Source organism: Carcharodon carcharias, chromosome 4 (assembly GCF_017639515.1).
Source record: "Carcharodon carcharias isolate sCarCar2 chromosome 4, sCarCar2.pri, whole genome shotgun sequence".
Classification (NCBI taxonomy): Eukaryota; Metazoa; Chordata; class Chondrichthyes; order Lamniformes; family Lamnidae; genus Carcharodon; species Carcharodon carcharias.
In genome coordinates, this window is record NC_054470.1 from 71812810 (window position 1) to 71831541 (window position 18732).

Below are 18732 nucleotides of genomic sequence, written 5' to 3' on the forward strand. Positions count from 1 at the left end.
ACACAATGGCATATAACAATGGTACATACATAAAAAATACATAGTGTATGCCACTCATGTAGAATATAATTTGTAAAGGCAGGAAAGTTGGACAAAAACCCAAGCCAAAAGAACTAATATAATACCAATTGTTCTATTATTCTAAAGATCCAGGTGCTGATTGGAGTCTATTAGTTATTGCATTCATTGTGTCCATCACAATTTTCTATCTCAGATCTTGCTGCAGGTTTGAGTTCATTTAGTACAGCAAAGGTGTTCAATGCTTTTAACTTGATTGGCCACATAGCTGTGTTGTATCACGGAACCTCATGGGCCCAGTACTTTGTATGCATCTTCGGCTACCAAGAGCAATAAGTCTTAGTGGCCTGATTTTGAACTTATAAGGCAACAAAGCAACAGAACCAAGTACAGACTTGCCAAAGCTCTGTGCCACAATATTCAAACCAAATAACCCAGTGAACAAATAACACCAAATTGCTGGGATTAGAGGCCTGGATTGTGAAGGTTTGTGGGCCACAATCCCATAATCAGTTACTTGGACCTTGCATAGTGTTTTAGGTATTGGAATGTCCATTCTCAGCTGGAATGAACATTTTGCCATAGATCAGTCCATAGTAAATGGGGAGCACTGTACAGCCAAATCTACTATTGCAAGTTCATGGACACCATCATGATAAATGTCCTAATAACTAATAAATCCATGGTAGTACAGACAGAATGTACTTGTAGTAAGGTTCCAATGTATTAGAAACAGAAAACGCTGGAAATATATTACAAGTCCATCAACAGTAAATATAGGTACTGGGGACTCTCCATTCTGATGAAAGGTCTCCAACCAAACATTAACTTTATTTCAGATGCCAACAAGCCACTTGAGAATTCACATTTTCTGCTCTTATTTCAGGTTTCAAAAATTTGTAAATCTTTTCATCCTTCCGTTCGAGTTGCAAGATATTCAGCTTTTCTTTCATTCAGACTCTTAAAACTAAATTAAAATTAAAATAAACTACCTGAATCACTTATATAAATGTATTGCACCAGCATTATCCAGTCTGCATTTAAGAAAGAACAAATTTGATAAAAGTTATTTTGATAAAGAACAAATCTCTGTCTTTTATTTTTATGCAAGAACACACTTTACAGCATTGTAAAAAAAAACCCTGCTTAATTTTTTAAGATGAGAATTAAGGGAACATATTACAACATTCAGAATACTTCTAAGACAGCGGATTATGTCAGCATTATTTTGCTCTTGTCTGTGATTTGTATATCACTCCTACCCGTACACAGGCTTTTATTTATTGCAACATACTTCAGGAAGTTGTTCCTGAGGAATAGTCAAGGTGTTGAGGTAGGGGAATTCTTCAAGCTGTTGAGTGCAGCATGGATCCTAAAATGTAACCGAGATTCCATTGAATAGTCTTTGTAGTTATTCCTGCAATAGGGGAAAATAAAACATAAGAATGCATTTAATAGAAAACAATTTAGAATCAAGCAATGAAGAATCAAACTCCTTTTTAATGTATTTAGGGTATGCAATTCTTCTCGTGGCTATTCTCGGCTGGAAAAGCCAAATAATGTTCAATAAAACCATCAAGTTTGTCTGTGCCACAGTTCTTCAGCTACTAATTAAGATTAGAGGATTATGATGGTTGAATAACCCTTGAACTAGGCTGGAGTGTTTTGTACTCCCAGGTAATAGCAATGCAATATATATTCAGCTAGCTATTTAACCATTGTGTTAAAATCCCAGCAATTCAACTGGATGAGAAAACTCTTTAGTTCTATTTACATCATTGATCAGTCTTCTTGGCATTCTAGTGCAAATACAAGTTTCAATTCATTTATGAAGATAAATAATGAGGAATGTTAAGCCAACTATCATAGCTTTAGTCTGCCCTCATTGTTTGAACACCGTTAAATCTCCAGATACAAATGTCATCCAATCATGGGGAGGGTAATATGTTGAAATATTAAAGTTCATTTTGACTTCTGACATGGAACAGGCACATAGCTTGCGGAATATCTACATGTTCATGCCAGTGGTAGGCCTGGTCCGTTTCAAGATATGGCCCACATTAACCATGCATTGGCCGTGAATGGGCATCCTGCTATGGTGCAATATCGAGCAGTCTTGAGGTCGAGCCGATTTCATTGGGATGGAAAGATCACACATGGAGGAGAAAACTTCAATGATTATACTTTTTTTAAAACAATATTTTTGTACAGGCATCTCCTGGCAAAAGTCATTCTAAACATATCTTTTCTATTTCAACATCCAATATAAATGGATGGAGCATGTACTGCGCACAGCTTGCCTAGTTCTTCCTTGAAAATGCTTCGGGAGTCTACATACATCATAGAAACCTCTCTGCATGTGGTAACGAGGGTCCTACTGAATCAGGCGGATGCCTGGGGAATCCAACTGAAGACCTCGGAAGATATGGCTGCAGGAGAATCCAAGTTGGAATAGAGTGATAGGAATGAGAGATGTTTTACACCATGTTTCCTCCTGGTGGACTAAATTAAAATTATCCTTACTCTACTGTTATGTTGACACTATCCAAGACAATAAGATGTTCCACCATTTCATGGTTACATATGTGAGCTTCGTTGTGGAAAAATGCTCAGGTTCTCTAAAGTAAGTCACCAATACACTGCGACAGAACAAAGGCATACACACAGAAACTGCCAATTACACCAAGTTAGAACAGGAGCCAAAAGCTCAGCAGCTGGGTTTGAATTTATTGACAGCATAAGGAAAAACAATCAATAAATAATCAAACCTTATTTGTTTCACCTCCACACATTACTGTGCACAGCAATTTGAAAGACAGACCATTTCAACACTTAAAAATAGGATAGATTGGTCGTCAAAGAAAAAAGGAGTAAAAGGATATGGGAACAGTGTTGGCATGTGGGATAAGGGCTATTGTTCAAGCGGAGGTTAAACAACAGGCTGATTATGTCAAGCAGCCTCTTCCCGTGTTGTATTTTCAATCTAATTCTATGCAATTGACCATCCTTAGTAGCCTGGAGAAGATGAGCTTTTATCTTGATGTTAATAGTACTAGGAAAAGAATGACAAGATATCAACCAGTAACAACAACAACTTGTAGCACATTTGCCATGGCCAAACATCCCAAGGTGCTTCAGAGCAGCATTATCAAACAAATTCTGACAAAAAGCCACATAAGGAGATATTAGGGAAGATGACCAAAATTTTGATCAAAGATGTGTGTTTTAAGGAATGTCTTAAAAGGAGGAAAGGGAGGGAGAAAGGCAGTAAGGTTTAGGGAGGGAATTCCAGAGGTTCATATATGGCCAACTGAAGGCACAACTGCCAATGGTGGAACAATTAAAATCAGGGATGCTCAAGAGATCAGAATTGGAGGAGTACAGATATCCTGAAGGGTTATGGGCTATTTGAGATTATAGAGGCAGGGAGGGGTGAGAGCAAGGAAGGATTTGAAAACAAGGACAAGTGTGTTAAAATCAGGACATTACTTAATGAGAGCCAACATAGGTCAGCATGTTCAGGGGTGACAGGTAAACAGATGTGTGTTAGGACACAGGCAGCAGAGTTTTGGATGACCTCAAATTTAGAAATAGGAAGGTGGCATAGAGTTTGCTGGAATAGTCCACAGACTAGGAGTAAGAAAGGGATGTTGGAGGGTTTTAGTAACGAACGAGCTAAAGCAGGAGAGAAGTTGGACAATGTTGCCGCGGCGCAGATGGCTGATCTTAATAATGGGATGGATATGTGGTTGCAAATATGTAGTTGCGAGATGTGGTCGGAATATATGATACAACCAGAATATGTGAATGATTCAACTTCCTCCTGAGGTCCCTGCCATTAAATCAGCTAATCTTCACCCAGTGAGATTCACTCCCCATATCAAGAAACAGCTAAGTGTTGGACGTAGCAAAGTTTATGGGCCCTTCAACATCCCACTGGTAGTGATGAAACCTTGTGCTCCGGAACCAGCTAGTTCCAATACAGTTGCAACACTGGCATTTACCTGACAAAGTGGAAAATTGCCCAGGTATGTCCTGTCCACAAAAAGTAGAACAAATTCAATCAAGTCAATTACCACCTAGTCAGTCTGCTTTCAATCATTAGCAAAGCTGAATTCCAGATGTGAGGTAAGAGTGACTGACTTTAATATCAAGGCAGCATTTGACGAATGTGGTTTCAAGGAGCCCGAATAAAAGTAGCGAATGGAAATCAGGGACAAAACTTTCTACTCACTGGAACCACACGTAACACAAAGGGAAATGATTGTAGTTGTTGGAGGCCAATCATCTCAGCCCCGGAACATCACTGCAGAAGTTCTTCAGGGCAGCTGCTTCATTAATGACAATCCTTCCATTATTCGATCTCAAGTGGGAATGTTTACTGCTGAATGCAGAGATTTCAGTTCCATTTCCAACTCCTCAGATACTGAAGCAGTCTGTGCCCGCATACAATCCAACTCCCAATCTTAGTGTCCTAGGGCTACAATGATTGGCTTTTGACAACCACTCCCATCTTTTGTGCCAGGTATGCCGTCAACCACTGGAGGGTTTATACCCTATTTTCCTTAACTTCACTGGAGTTCTATGGTGCTGTGGTTGGTCAAATGCCACCCTGATTTCAAGATTTCACCTCCCCTCTTGCATTTAACTCTTGTCCATGTCTGATTCAAGTCTGTGAAGAAGTCTGAAGTTGAGCTGTCCTGACGGAACCCGAACTGAGCATCATTGGACAGGTTATTAATGATCAGGTGTCACGTGATGGCACTAATGATAAACTTCTTCCAATCACTTTATTAATGATTGGCAGGGGGCTCATGGTATAATTGACTAAGCTAGATTTATCCTAAGCCTTGAAGATGGGGCACACCACAGCAATTTCCCACACTGTCAGTTAGATGCAGATGCACAGCTAGTTCTGGTGCAGATTTTCAGCATTGAACAAGTTCAAAACAGAGTTTGATAGATATCTGGATACTAATGACATCAAAGAATACAGGAATAGTGGGGAAAAATACCGTAGAGGTAGATGATTAGCTATGATCTGTTTGAATGGCAGAGCAGGCTACATGGGCCAAATGGCCGACTCCTGCTCCTATGGCCGGAATTTTCTCTGAATTGCACTAAGTGCAGTGACGGCCGTGAAAAAAGATGTTTTTCTCATCAGCCTCAAGGGTGGGTTTTTGCAGCCACAGGAAACACACCGTATCGCTGAAGGGCAGCCCACCCGCCATGCCGTTACCTCAATATTTCCTCACTCCGGATGCCATATCTAAACTGCAACTGCGCACACCGTTCTCAATGCTTGCAGCCCAGAGCTGCTCCAGTGAAGGCATGGCCCCGAAAGCCAAGGAGAGTTCTGTGACCAGTCACTGAAATGCCTTATGGAGGTCTGCCATGGTGTCCTCAACCCCTGCTTTGGCCACAAGAGGTCCAGCAATCTCACCAGTCCAGCTTGGGAGGTGGTGGCAGCGGTGGTCAGTGTCAATGCTACACAGAAGAGGTCGGCCATCCAGTGCAGAAAGAGAGTGAACAATCTCATCCATGCCACCAGGGTAAGGCAACCATCTCATCACTCTAAAGTCACACATTCACAAGCCCATCACACATTCACTGGCATCTCACTCCCTGCCAGTTCAAGAGATCACCACTTACTCTCTCACACACATCCCCACATCTTTATCCGGCCTCATCTCCTCTGGAGACTGCCTCTTCAGCCCTCACCATCTTGAGGCCATTTGCACAGATCAACAAACTCCTCCACACACACCCTGGGATACTCTGCTTCCCCCTACAGCCTCACCCTGCAGTCTCTTTGCTTGCCTAAGGCCATTTCTCCCCCAAGAAAGCCCTAGCCCTGCAGCTGCTGAAAAGCCACCCCTGCCTTAATGCTGGTCTGATAGGAAGAAATTTGCCCATGAGCTCCCCCAAAAAGCGATGTAGTGCTGCCTGCAAAGCTTGGCGCTGATGACCACAAGTGCTGCCTGAAGCAAGGTAAGCAAACAAACACTCAAAGTCCCAAGTGAAGTGCAGCTCACCAGGTGCATGACGCTTATGCACTATTGTGAAGCACGTCTGCATGATACGCAAGCTCATAGTCCAGTGTGGAGGGGATGATTCCAGTGAGCAGGGCTTATCATGAGATTCTAATGTATTGAAATTAGCTTCCTGACGTGCGGTGGCAGGAAACACAGCCCGCCACTGATAGGTGGAGCAGACGATCGCAAACTGGATTTACGACGTGAGACTGATTTTTGCGATGCTCTGATATTTTCCACTCCTGCCTGCTATGACACCCTTCACAAATGGGAGGAGAAAATCCTGGCTTATGTTCCTATATTCCTAAAAGTGAATGAGGGCCTTGTAATCGGAATTGCTCATGACCCTTTTGCCTTACATTTTTATTGACAGAGTGTATACACAGAGGAGCTGTAGGGGCAGGGATGGGTCCAGCTGCCCCACACCTCTCTGATCAGGAACTTCAATTGTTAGTGGAAGAGGTCCAGAGGAGGGGGTCTGTACTGTACCCTGCTGGCCATCGAAATCCATCTGTCACAACAAAGGAGGTTTGGATACAAATTGTGGCTGCAGTGAGTGTAGCAAGGGAGCAGGATAAGGTGGCAGCTTTGGCGCCTTATTTATCGGCACTCGTGTTCATGTGAGGGGGCCAGGTTGTGAAGCACTTATTACCATGTGTGTTTGCAATATGACGAGGCCCTTGGCTATGATGGTGAGGCTTGCAACAATTTTAATGTGACTGTGTCAAACTCATTGATGTTGATCATCTCCATTGTGGGGCAGACCCTTGAGTAACTGTGGTGTCAATGTTCAAAGTTCTTTAGGTGGAAGCTGCTCACCAGGGAACGACAGATGGCAATTGTGGGATCGGAGGACCTTATGATAATCTATTTTGTACAAGGATGCCTCTGTACAGAATCAGCCCTGGCTACATGTCAATGATCCCAGCTGCTCTGTCATTGGTGGCCTCTTCATTCTCATTTGGTTCTGAATCATCAAAATAGACAGGGGCTTTCTCCTCCTCCTCATCTTACTCCTCCTGAGAGATTGGAGCTCTACCCATGGTCTCATTGTCACAGATTTGGAAGCCTTTCCACTGCGTAGTATTGTGCAGCATGCAGAACACCACTATCCTTGCTGAGGCACATTGTAGGGCTCCGCCTGAGCAATTGAGGCACTTGAAGCCCATTTTTTAAATGCCAATGGCCTGCTCGATTGTACTCCTGTGATGACATAGCTGCTGTTGTAGTTGCACTCTGACTCAGCTCAAGGGCTCCTAAAGGGGGTCATTAGTTAATTTCTTAAAGGGGTCCCCTAGAAGCCAACCATCAATCTGCGTAGGTGGCTGAAATAGCAGAGGGAATTGGGAACTCTTCAGTATGAAGGAGTCACGGCAGCTACCCAGGGAACCATGCACACACATAAAGGAAGACCTTATTGTGGTCACAAACCACCTAGACATTGAGTAAGTGGAAAGACTTTCAGTTGACAAAGGTGTCAGCATGTTGATCTGGAGCCTTTATGACAACATGGGTGCAATCAATAACATCCTGCAGCTGAGGGAAACCTGCGAATTGGGCTAAGGCTGTGGCTCTCTGCATCTGAGATGCCAAATCAACAGGGAAATTTATGTGCTCCCTCGCATGAGCAAACAGGGCATTAGTTACAGCCATAATGCAGCTGTATGCTGTTGACTAGAATATACCAGACAGGTCTCCTAATGAGCCATGGAAAGAACCTGAGGCAAAAAAATTGAGGAGCAACTATTACCTTCGGTGTGTGGCTCAAGTTGTTTCTGGACCATGTGACATATGTCTGTCACTACCTCGTGGTTCAACCTCAGTCACTTTCAGCACTTTTTCTCCATGATATTGAGATAGGATGTCCTAGGTCTGTACATCTTTCCCACATCCTACCTCACCTCCTTCTTCCTGGTGTGTGTGCCACAACCTTTTCCTCCCCTTCTGCTATCCCTCTGGCCTCCAGCTGCTCACATTAACTGGCTTCTATGGCCTCTATGTGCAAAGGTGCCATGCCCATCTTCTATCTTCCTTCGCATGAAGCAGAATGTGCCCTTCTCAAGCACAAATTTCTTCCTCGCATCTGGGTACACGAGTCAGTAGGGGAAAAAAAATTGCCCTATGAGTCCACCAGTCCCACCCTCCTACTCCCCTGGCTTAAGGTAAGACAGTTGGTATTGAGTTTGTGCCAATTCTGGGGCAGTGAATACAAGTTTAAAGCGAATTCCACAGGAGTACCTGCACCTCTCCAAAGGGGGTACACTCTGGCTATCCAAGGAAACACAAAAAATTCAGACCTGCCCGGACTCCACAATCTTAGGCTACCAAAATCTGACTTGAGTGGAGGCAGCTGATGATTTAAGTGGCCAGCTGCCTCCCTGCACCATGCATGCACGAAACATGCCCTGTCCCCATGAAAATGGGAAGTGCCATGTTCGGGGGTGGGACTTTTGACTTCCAGGCTCATCCGCCATTTTCATCATGGAGCCTCTCCATCATGGTGAAAATTCAGGTCATAAAGTCCTAATGTCACATTGAAATTTCAAACTGACTTTTGTCTGATAGGCTTATCCACAAGCTAGATAAAGGCAGCAGAAATTAAAAATAATCAATGAATTATTGCCAATACAGCTGTAAATTTAACATTTTACGACGGTACTTACTTTGCTGTTTCAAAGTACATCCTGGCCTTATCATTGTGTCCTTGCTGTTTGTATAACAAACCCATTTCATAAAGAGTAAATGGCACCAAATAATGATCGTACCTTATCCTCTTCTCACTATATAAAATAAAGCAAAAAGCTCATTTATTTATAAATACAGTCCTAAACACAATGACCTAGACTGTGAACTTTATCCTGTTTGTATTTTAAAATCCAGTACTTGATGCACAAAATCTGCTGATTACTACAGTCTCAAAAGTCACTGTGAACAGATGTACATCTACCATATCTGTAAACTAATTGTGAAAAGTGCAGCTGCAAGACAACCATAGGTCAAAAAATTTGCAATCCGTAGGAAAACTCAGCAGGTCTGGCAGCATCAGCGGAGAAGAAAAGGGTTGACGTTTCGAGTCCTCAAGACCCTTCAACAGAACTGAGTGAATATTAGGAGAGGGGTGAAATATAAGCTGGTTTAAGTGGGGGGGGGGGTGTGGTTGTAGGGACAAGCAAGCAGTGATAGGAGCAGATAATCAAAAGATGTCACAGACAAAAGAACAAAGAGGTGTTGAAGGTAGTGATATTATCTAAATGAATGTGCTAATTAAGAATGGATGGCAGGACACTCAAGGTACAGCTCTAGTGGGGGTGGGGTGGAAAGGCTAACAGGGCATAAAAGATTATAATGGAAATAGGTGGGAAAAGAAAAATCTATATAAATTATTGGAAAAAACAAAAGGAAGGGGGAAGAAACAGAAAGAGGGTGGGGATGGAGGAGGGAGTTCAAGATCTAAAGTTGTTGAATTCAATATTCAGTCCGGAAGGCTGTAAAGTACCTAGTCGGAAGATGAGGTGCTGTTCCTCAACAATGCAGCAAGCCAAGGACAGACATGTAGGCAAGAGAGCAGGGTGGAGTGTTAAAATGGCAAGCGACAGGGAGGTTTGGGTCATTCTTGCGGACAGACGGCAGGTGTTCTGCAAAGCAGTCGCCCAGTTTACGTTTGGTCTCTCCAATGTAGAGGAGACCGCATTGGGAGCAACAAATGCAGTAAACTAAGTTAGGGGAAATGCAAGTGAAATGCTGCTTCACTTCAAAGGAGTGTTTGGGCCCTTGGACGGTGAGGAAAGAGTAAGTGAAGGGGCAGGCATTGCATCTTTTGCGTGGGCATGGGGAGGTGCCATAGGTGGGGATTGATAAGTAGGGGGTGATGGAGGAGTGGACCAAGGTGTCCCGGAGGGAACGATCCCTACGGAATGCCACCAAGGGGGGTGAAGGGAAGATGTGTTTGGTGGTGGCATCATGCTGGAGTTGACGGAAATGGCGGAGGATGATCCTTTGAATGCAGAGGCTGGTGGGGTGATAAGTGAGGACAAGGGGGACCCTATCATGTTTCTGGGAGGGAGGAGAAGGTGTGAGGGCAGATGCACGGGAGATGGCCCGGACATGGTTGAGGGTCCTGTCAACGACCGTGGGTGGAAAACCTCGGTTAAGGAAGAAGGAGGACACGTCAGAGGAACTGTTTTTGAAGGTAGCATCATCAGAACAGATGCGATGGAGGTGAAGGAACTGAGAGAATGGGATGGAGTCCTTACAGGAAGCGGAGTGTGAGGAGCTATAGTCGAGGTAGCTGTGGGAGTCGGTAGGCTTGTAATGGATATTGGTGGACAGTCTATCACCAGAAATTGAGACAAAGGGGTCAAGGAAGGGAAGGGAAGTGTCAGAGATGGACCATGTGAAAATGATGGAGGTGTGGAGATTGGAAGCAAAATTAATAAATTTTTCCAGGTCCCGACAGGTAATTCTGTTTTTGTTTTGGATTTCCAGCAACCGCAGTTTTTTGTTTTTATCTCTGAAGAAATCCTTGTCTGGCAAAACGTCTTTCTTCATTTAGTTCAGATATGCTGCACTTGCTTACTCAAGTCAATTTGACTGCAACTGCATTTTCTTTATGATCATTAAATCAATGAACTCTCCAAGCACTCACTGTACACTGGCATATCTCCATCTTGTATGATGCAACACTCATTTGACAAATGGAATTTTAAACCACCAAAAGAAAAGTGTGAGAGCAAGCCACCTTACCTTTGGATCACCTGATTGAAGCAGAGTTCAGCTTGTAAGGGACGGCCCAAATGTTTCAGACATAGCCCTTTTAGAAGCTGTACAAGACTCTCATCATCTACTTGGTATTCAACAGGCTCTTTTAGAGACAAGAGCAGAAAGTGACATAGTCAAAGTTCAACAACTTTTGTCATCTAAAGTACCTATTGTTTCAGTAAAAAAAAATTTGATGTAATGTCTGTATTTTATTACACTGTTCTTTATTGTATTTTTCCTCAAGTGTATGTTTCTTTGATATCCTACTGCTATGATCCCCAGCTGAGGTTACCACTCGACAAGCCAGAACCCAGGGTGGAACCCAGCTTGACAGATCATAACTTTTATTTGTTTGTTTAGATACGTGGTGAGGTGCTACTGAACAGAGTCACAGGAGTCAGCTGATAAACTCTTAATAAAAGAATAAAACATTTATTAAACAAGAAAAGATTAACTATATTACAATACTCCTTCACCCACAACTATATCTTTACAGATGTATACAGATTTGTAAGGGTAACACAAGTTACAAAAACTCTTATACTATAATGTTCACAGTAAGTACTGTCCATATAAACCAACTGCGACCTCTGGTCAGACATATCACACTCTGAAACCAAGTGACAAATGCCACCCCAGACAGATTCTTTGGATCTCTCCTTAACTCCACCCAGACCCTTGTCACACCATGAGCTAACCAATCTCAATGAACTCTGTCTTTCACACGAGGGTTTCCAATCTCCAGTTTCCAAGAACTCGCCTTGGAAACTTCTCCAAAACCGATGCTTTCTCTCAGGCGCCTTCTGCAAATGTTCACCTCCAGGGTTTCGAACTCTCGTTCCGAAATTCCTCTCCCCTGGGTTACCACATGCATTCAAGCTTTCTTCCATGCACTCTCTCTCACTGTCTCAGCCGCCAACAATACATTACGGCTTCACATGTCCATAGCAAAGAGTTACAGACCTTCAGCCATCTCTTTGGACCTTCTGGCTTCTCACAAGCCTTTATCTCTTTAAGCTGGAAGCCTTCCTTTCTGCTCCTTACTTTCACTTCCACAGAACAGGAATTTTCCAGGTTCCAGTCCTTCCTTTGACGAGAAGGTCTTCTTGGGACTTTCTCCTGTTCCATTCCGCTAGATTTGGGAGTCTTTTCTTTAGCTTGGGACTTGCTGTCACCGTTGCTCCAGTCTCTCCTGGCAGCTACTTTCAAAACCAACTGAACTCAAACAGCTTCCAAATCAAACTGTTGTTTCTAGTTTGTTTTGTTTGTGTCTGTGGGAGGGGCCTGCCTATCTGGACCCTTGTTGCTAGGCAACAGCCCAGTTTTTTTTTTACTCTTTGCTTTACTTAGCTTAGGGTTGTAAAAGTCTCAATGGAAAGTGAAACTAAAACTCAACTTAACACACAAATACAGAAATACAAATCAAACTTAAACTTTAAAGCTAAAACACAATCCTAACATCCACAAATACAAATATAACTTACTTAAACTATCTCTATTCCCTAACACTACATAATCTGTATGTATCCTATAATGATTTGCTTCCTCTATTGGGATGAGATTCCAGATTATCAGGCAACATCAGGCAATTCAACTGTGAGAGGGGGCAGGAGAAGAGATCACAAGTGAGCTTTGATAATATACATCATTGCCCAATCTTAATGTGTGCATTCCCCATCAAAGGGTCACTTAACAGTAATCAGACTTGGGCACAGTAGCTCAATTTCCTTTTCCTAACTAAGGCAAAAGGGCCATTTCTACAGCTATCATACCTGAGAATATCTGACACAACAGCAGCAGACACCCAAAGAAGTACATCCTAGAATTTACTTCTGAGTCTATTAATTGTGTCTGATCTATTTTCCATTTTATGCCTCTAATTATTCCCCACTTTTAGTTTTCTACAGAGAGGATTTGTCAAACAAAAGTACTAGCAGATCTGTCATGGCATTTTTCACAGGTCATTGAACTCAGCCAGGCAGACTTGCCATCCGAGTTTCTTTTTTTGAAAGCATCCTAGACATGTGCTTATGATGCAACATTACAATGTACTCACTGGGGTGTTTTTGTAACTCTATTTCTGCCTTTTCTATTGTAACCAGCATGTTCTCAGTCAGGTCTGCTCGTTTACCCAGTATTGCAAATCCGTTCCACACGTACATCATTTCCTGTCAGGAGGGATAAATTAATGTATTTATCAAATTAATAATAACCAGTCCCAACTAAATAGTGGAATAAAATTACATAACCCAAATCTGGTTCTTAACTCACCAAGGTTTCTTCCCCAGCACCTCCCAAACTTGCAAGTTCCACCCCAAATCATACACCATCCCGAACTGCAAATTTATCATCACAGTTCTTTCGTTGCCGCTTAGCCAAAATCCCAGAACTCCTTACCTAACAGCACTGTGGGAGTACCTTTACTACATGGAAAGCAACGGTTTAAAAACCATTTAAAGGTGGGTAATAAATGCCCGCTCTGCCAGCAATGCCCATATTCCGAGAACAAAGAAAAAATTGACCTCGCTCCTTGAAGGTTGTTTTTATTTTTTTAAATAACAAGCAAGTCATTGGTTGACCCAAAACTAAGTTGTCGTTTGTTATTTATGGTATACCATTAATTCACTGATTATCATTGAATAGGCAAACGCATAAATAAATTCTATCTATTCACGTGCTTTGTCTAACCCCAGTAAGGTTTTATCTTCCAGCTTTTTATATTGGATGGCATTTGAAGGACAGTGATGGTAACACTTAAAATTGTGACTAAAAGTAATTTGTATGGGTCCATCTCACAAATTCCACTCTCTCAATCCATTTATTTGTTTGCCAGGTTTGTACAGGACAAATCTCCATGACGGGAGATACCGTAGGTGTAGCCTGGGTAGAAAATACAGCAGGACCTGGTCTCAGGCTTTTCTCTGCCAGGGTTTCTGTATCTCTTTGCAGTGACTGCATAATACACCAGCCAACAGACTTAAATAGACATATGATGATGCCCTGCAAAACACATACTACAAGGTATTTCCCACCATTCACACACTTGAAACACTTGGCACATCCTGGTATCGAGTGTTGGTAGGGGCATTTTTTTCTCTATTCCCCTCTATGTTTTGGAGTTCCCATTTATTCTATTAAATCCAACAATGGATTGTATTAGGTAAATGAAGAGGATAACATACACTGCCAGAATGAGGGATTAGACCACCAGTCAAGTGAAGAACATAAAGTTTTAACTGGACTGGTGCAGAATTCAAGATTATATACTTAGCATTGTAAAAGGGGTTGTACTCCATTTGCAGTAAAATTGATATAAATCAGTTTTTAAAACAGCAAACTCAGCACAGTAAATCAGCTTCTACAAGAAGCTCCTTAATTAGTTGCTAAACAAAATATTTTGGATTATAAATCAAATCTAAACATATCAATTGCTAAATCCAGTTTTCCCCATAATATGACAATCCATGCAACAGATATCTCCTTCTATCCAAGCTTGATTATACCACATCCTTTGGCTGTTTAACCCTTGCACATAAACAAATTCCACCGCATATCAATTTGCTATTTTCTAGAGGAATATGTTAACTCTAATTACACTGCAAATGAGTTAACTTCAGGCTCAAAGGCAAATGATCACAGGCTAAATTTTGTGAAATTCCTCATCCAGCATGGAATCTTGCTGGACCAGATTGAAGATGCAGAATTGGCCGTATTGAAAAGTACCTATAACTACACTCCTGTGCAGTCAGGCTCTGTGTTTTCACTCAATGCGCAACTTAATACTTCTGCTTCTGAACCATCACAATTGAGGCACTACCTCTCTCAGCCTACTTATTTTAAAAATTTATTTCATCTGAAAAATGTGTGTCAAAACAAAGAATCCTCACCAGTAAAGGCAGGACCAGTTTGACAGGATTTGGAGTCGTGTACCGTCTGGCTTTTCTCACTGCAAACTTCTCTGTGGGTATAGATTTCCCAGCAATTCGTTGCTTCAGACCTTCAACTTGTCTGCAATCCAAACAACAGTCTTACAATAGCAAAGTCAATAAGAGGTATTGCAATTTTTCATGAAAAGAAACATTTAGTCAAGTTTTTTTTTGCTTGTAGAAATAAAAAGAAAACAAAAACAACAGCTTGCAGTTATACAGTGCCTAGGGTGTGGCAAATCCTCCCAAAATGCTTCACAGTGCTTTCTACAGTATCGGTGGGAGATGGGAAGAGATACAGGGGAATGGAGGTTAGATTGAGTGCTATTTTCAGGGCTATGGAAAGGATCAGTTGGTGAGCGGGTCTAATTGGATGGCTTTTTCAAAGAGCCAGTAAAAGCATGATGGGCTAAATGATCTCATTCTGTGCTACAAGATTCTATGAAAAAGAATGCAGAATATGTTCAGTGCTGGCAACAGAAACTGCAAGGAATAAGAGGAGAATGGAGGCTAATTTCAGTGCCATGTATGGTATTTGAAAGAAATGGAGGTAGACAGAGGAGAATGGACTCTAGGTTCAGTGCTGTGTACAGTATCTGCAAGAACTGAGAAGAGGTGCAGGAGAATGGAACCCAGATTTGATCCTTATCTGCCAAGTACTGCACTTGAAGTCCTTTAGTTCAGTTTGTAAAAACGAAATAGCCCATTAACTCAGGGGATCACTGCAGGGTCCTTAAACATTCATCACCTCAAGATAAAATTTTGACAGTAACAACAATCAAAGCCTCACTGACCTGAATAGTTCTTCCACTTTCTCTCCAGTCTTTTGAATGTCTTGCTCTGGGAGCATGCTGAGAATTGCAGCTTTCTGAAACGTGTAGATTGCCTGTAGTAACAATAGTGATCTTATGTCAGAAATCTTCCAACTTCACAAAAACATGGGTTATCACATTAATGGGGGGGGGCGCATTGGACCTCGGCAGGGAGAGGGTTGGGGCGGTGGGGGGTGGGGGCGTTGCCGGGTCAGGCTTGCAGGGTGGGTCAGGTCATGGTGAGGGGGGGGGGGGCGGTGAACAGTCAGGACTTGGTTTGGAGAGGGGTTGGTGAGAGTCGGGTATGCGGATGGGTGGGAGAGTCCTGTGCAGATGGGGGGAATCTCATTGGGTTTGAAGGGGGTGGGGAATACTGTGTGGGGGTGGTTAGTCAGGGAATGGGGGAGTTCCCTGGGGAGGGGTCGGTCTGGGTCTTTACAATAGTTACCCAGAAGGAATTGGATGCAGGGCAGGTGCCTCGCTGCTTATTTTCCCACTAACTTTCTAACATCAGCAAACTTGAATACTTTACACTCAGTTCCCTCATCTAAGTCATTAATATAGATTGTTAATAGCTGAGGCACAAGCACTGATCCTTGCGGTATCCTAATAGTTACATTCTGCCAACCAAAAATTATTTGTTTATTCCTGTCTGTTTTCTATTAGTTAATCAACCCTTATTCCATGCTAAAAATTACCCACTCCCCCATGAGTCCTAACTTTGTATAATAACCTCTTGTCCAGCACGTAATTAAATGCTCTTTTAAAAAGTTAATTTAGACCACATTTACTCGATTCTTCCCTATCCAGCCTGTTAGTCACATCCTCAAAATTTCCCTATCATAAAATGTGTTAACTCTGCTTAATCATGATTTTTTTTTAAGTGACCTGAATCATAACCCTCATAACAGATTCCAGCATTTCTCCTACAATTGATGCCAAGTTAGCTGGTCGATAATTTCCTATTTTCTTTCTCCCTCCTTTCTTGAACTTGCTACCTTCCAATCCACTGGGAGCATTCTAGAATCTAAGAAATTCTAGATTCAATGCATCCACTATCAAATCCAGGGGATTTGTTGGTTTTTTAGTTCCATAATTTCTCCTGTACTATTTCTTTATTAATGCTATTATCTTTAAGCTCTTCATTTTCACTCAAGCTTTGATTCTGCCTGCTTCTGGAAAGTGTATTTTTGTGACTTCTACAATGAAGGCTGATAAAAAGTATTATTTTAATGTCTGCCACTTCCTTATAAAGCCCATTATAATTACTTCTGTCACTGCCTCTAAGGGATACCTGTTTACTCTTGCTAATTTCTTCCTTTTTACAAACACAAAGAAGCTTTTACAATCTCTTTTTGTGTCTCCTGCTAGTTTACACTCATATCCTATTCTCTCTTTCTTTATCAGTTTATCCTTTGCTGAATTTTAAAATTCCCCCAATCCTCATTCACTTTTTGGAAAGGCTCTTCCTTTAATTCAATACTGTCTTTAACTTCTCATTAGCCATGGTTAGACAATTTTCCCTCTAAGGTTTTTATTCCTTAAGGGATTGTAAAACTATTGCAAATTACAAATTACTTATTTAAATACTTACCAAAATATTTTTAACCTAGTTTCCCAGTCTATTTAGCCAACTCACCCCTTATATTCATGCAGTTTGATTTGTTCAGCTAAAGACCCGAGTTTTGATCTAAACTAAATCAATTTCAAACTCAATTCCAGCCTGGGCCCCCACCCCCCTCGACTAGCTTCCAGCCTGGGCCTTCCACTGGCTTCCAGATTGGATCTTGGATTCCAACAAAGAGCATATTTTAATACTTTCACTGTAACATAACATTTCAATAAACTAACACACCGAGTTGGGCTGACAAGCATTAGTAGCAAATGAAAGGCAGCTAAATTCAAAATCGTGTTAGATAGACAGGTGGAGTGTAAGATCTTTTGTATAGCACATTGTCTACAAATTTACTTACTTGAGACCACCGACTTTCTTTGGAGAGGAGATCAGCAAAGCGGTATGCCTGCAGCCACTGCTGCTGAAAGGAGTGACTCCACATTAGTTCCCAGTAACACAGATGATGAATCTGTCTCCACTCTTCCTGAGCTGCTATGCATTCCTCAAACTTCTTCTGAGCCTATGTTTTCAGTATAAAAAAATACAAATGAAAAAGAAATATCGATTAGCATGAACTGAAAATAAGATAAAGAAGGACTTCCATTTACGTAATGCTTTTCATTACCTCTCAATAATTTCTGGCTAATGACCTATTTTTAAAGTGTTGGCACTGTTGTAATGTAGGGAAACTCAGCAGCCAATTTGGGCACAGCAAGCTCCCACAAACTGTGATGCAATCAAGACTATATAATCTGTTTTAGTGCTGTTGTTTGAGGGAAGATATTTGTGTCCACCTGAGGGGGCGGACAAAACCTTGGTTTAAATTCCCACTAGAAGGAGAGCATTCCCTCAGCACTGCACAACCAGAGTGTCCCATATTTATCTGCAAACCAATGTTCACACATATTCATCAGTCAATGAAAAAATACTTTTACAACTGTAACTGTCTTTCTCTTTAATGTTTTACCTCATCTTTTAATGAGGGCTGCTAACTTTACGCCTCGAGGCTTGATACAAAACACATTTCAATGTCAGTCTTATGTCATACCACTCTTCCTTCCCTCGTCTCTCCCAGTTTAGTCAGGTGGAACAGCAAGATGGGAAAGGTGTCATGGTTTCCCTGACTTGAAGGCATAGGCCTGATTTTTCTAATAAAGTGCCTTTTGCTTCCTTAGAATTTTTCAAAAAGTAATAACATGGGGACAAGCTATTTCTGTTAAATATTCTCATGGATCAGCCTTATTCTTGGAGTGTCCTACCTGAATACAGATCAGCGGAGAATGAGTGTGCAGACTGTTTCCAGCCCCCACCTGACCTGTTCTCAATTGCCTTTCCCCCAGTGTAGCACAAGGCCGCCATGCACCCCTCTCCCCCCACTCCCTCCCTCCCCACCGCCCCCACCACCCCCACTCCCCCCACTCCCTCCCTCCTCTCCCCCCACCCCCACTCCCTCCCTCCTCTCCCCCCACCCCACTCCCTCCCCCCTCTCTCTCCCCCCCCACCCCCACTCCCTCCCCCCTCTCTCTCCCCCCCACCCCCACTCCCTCCCCCCTTTCTCCCCCCCCACC

General features: G+C 42.3%; 1 protein-coding gene across 11 annotated transcripts in view; it reads right to left on the reverse strand.

The window, feature by feature from the left end:
* Window positions 1-1095: 1095 nt before the first annotated feature.
* The window catches only part of LOC121277021 (tetratricopeptide repeat protein 39B), a 151761-nt gene continuing 134124 nt past the window's right edge, over window positions 1096-18732 (reverse strand). For 8 of the 11 annotated variants that reach the window (XM_041185884.1, XM_041185887.1, XM_041185881.1 and 5 more), the window contains 7 exons: window positions 17523-17684; window positions 15532-15623; window positions 14699-14819; window positions 12868-12979; window positions 10797-10914; window positions 8717-8833; window positions 1096-1435 (listed from right to left, as the gene is read on the reverse strand). In XM_041185884.1, coding sequence (XP_041041818.1) covers window positions 1339-1435; window positions 8717-8833; window positions 10797-10914; window positions 12868-12979; window positions 14699-14819; window positions 15532-15623; window positions 17523-17684 — 819 coding nt within the window. In that variant the 3' untranslated portion in view covers window positions 1096-1338. Of the gene's footprint in view, window positions 1436-8716; window positions 8834-10796; window positions 10979-12867; window positions 12980-14698; window positions 14820-15531; window positions 15624-17522; window positions 17685-18732 lie in introns of those variants that run through there. The other 3 variants (XR_005942783.1, XM_041185886.1, XM_041185888.1) reach the window with 3 other exon arrangements.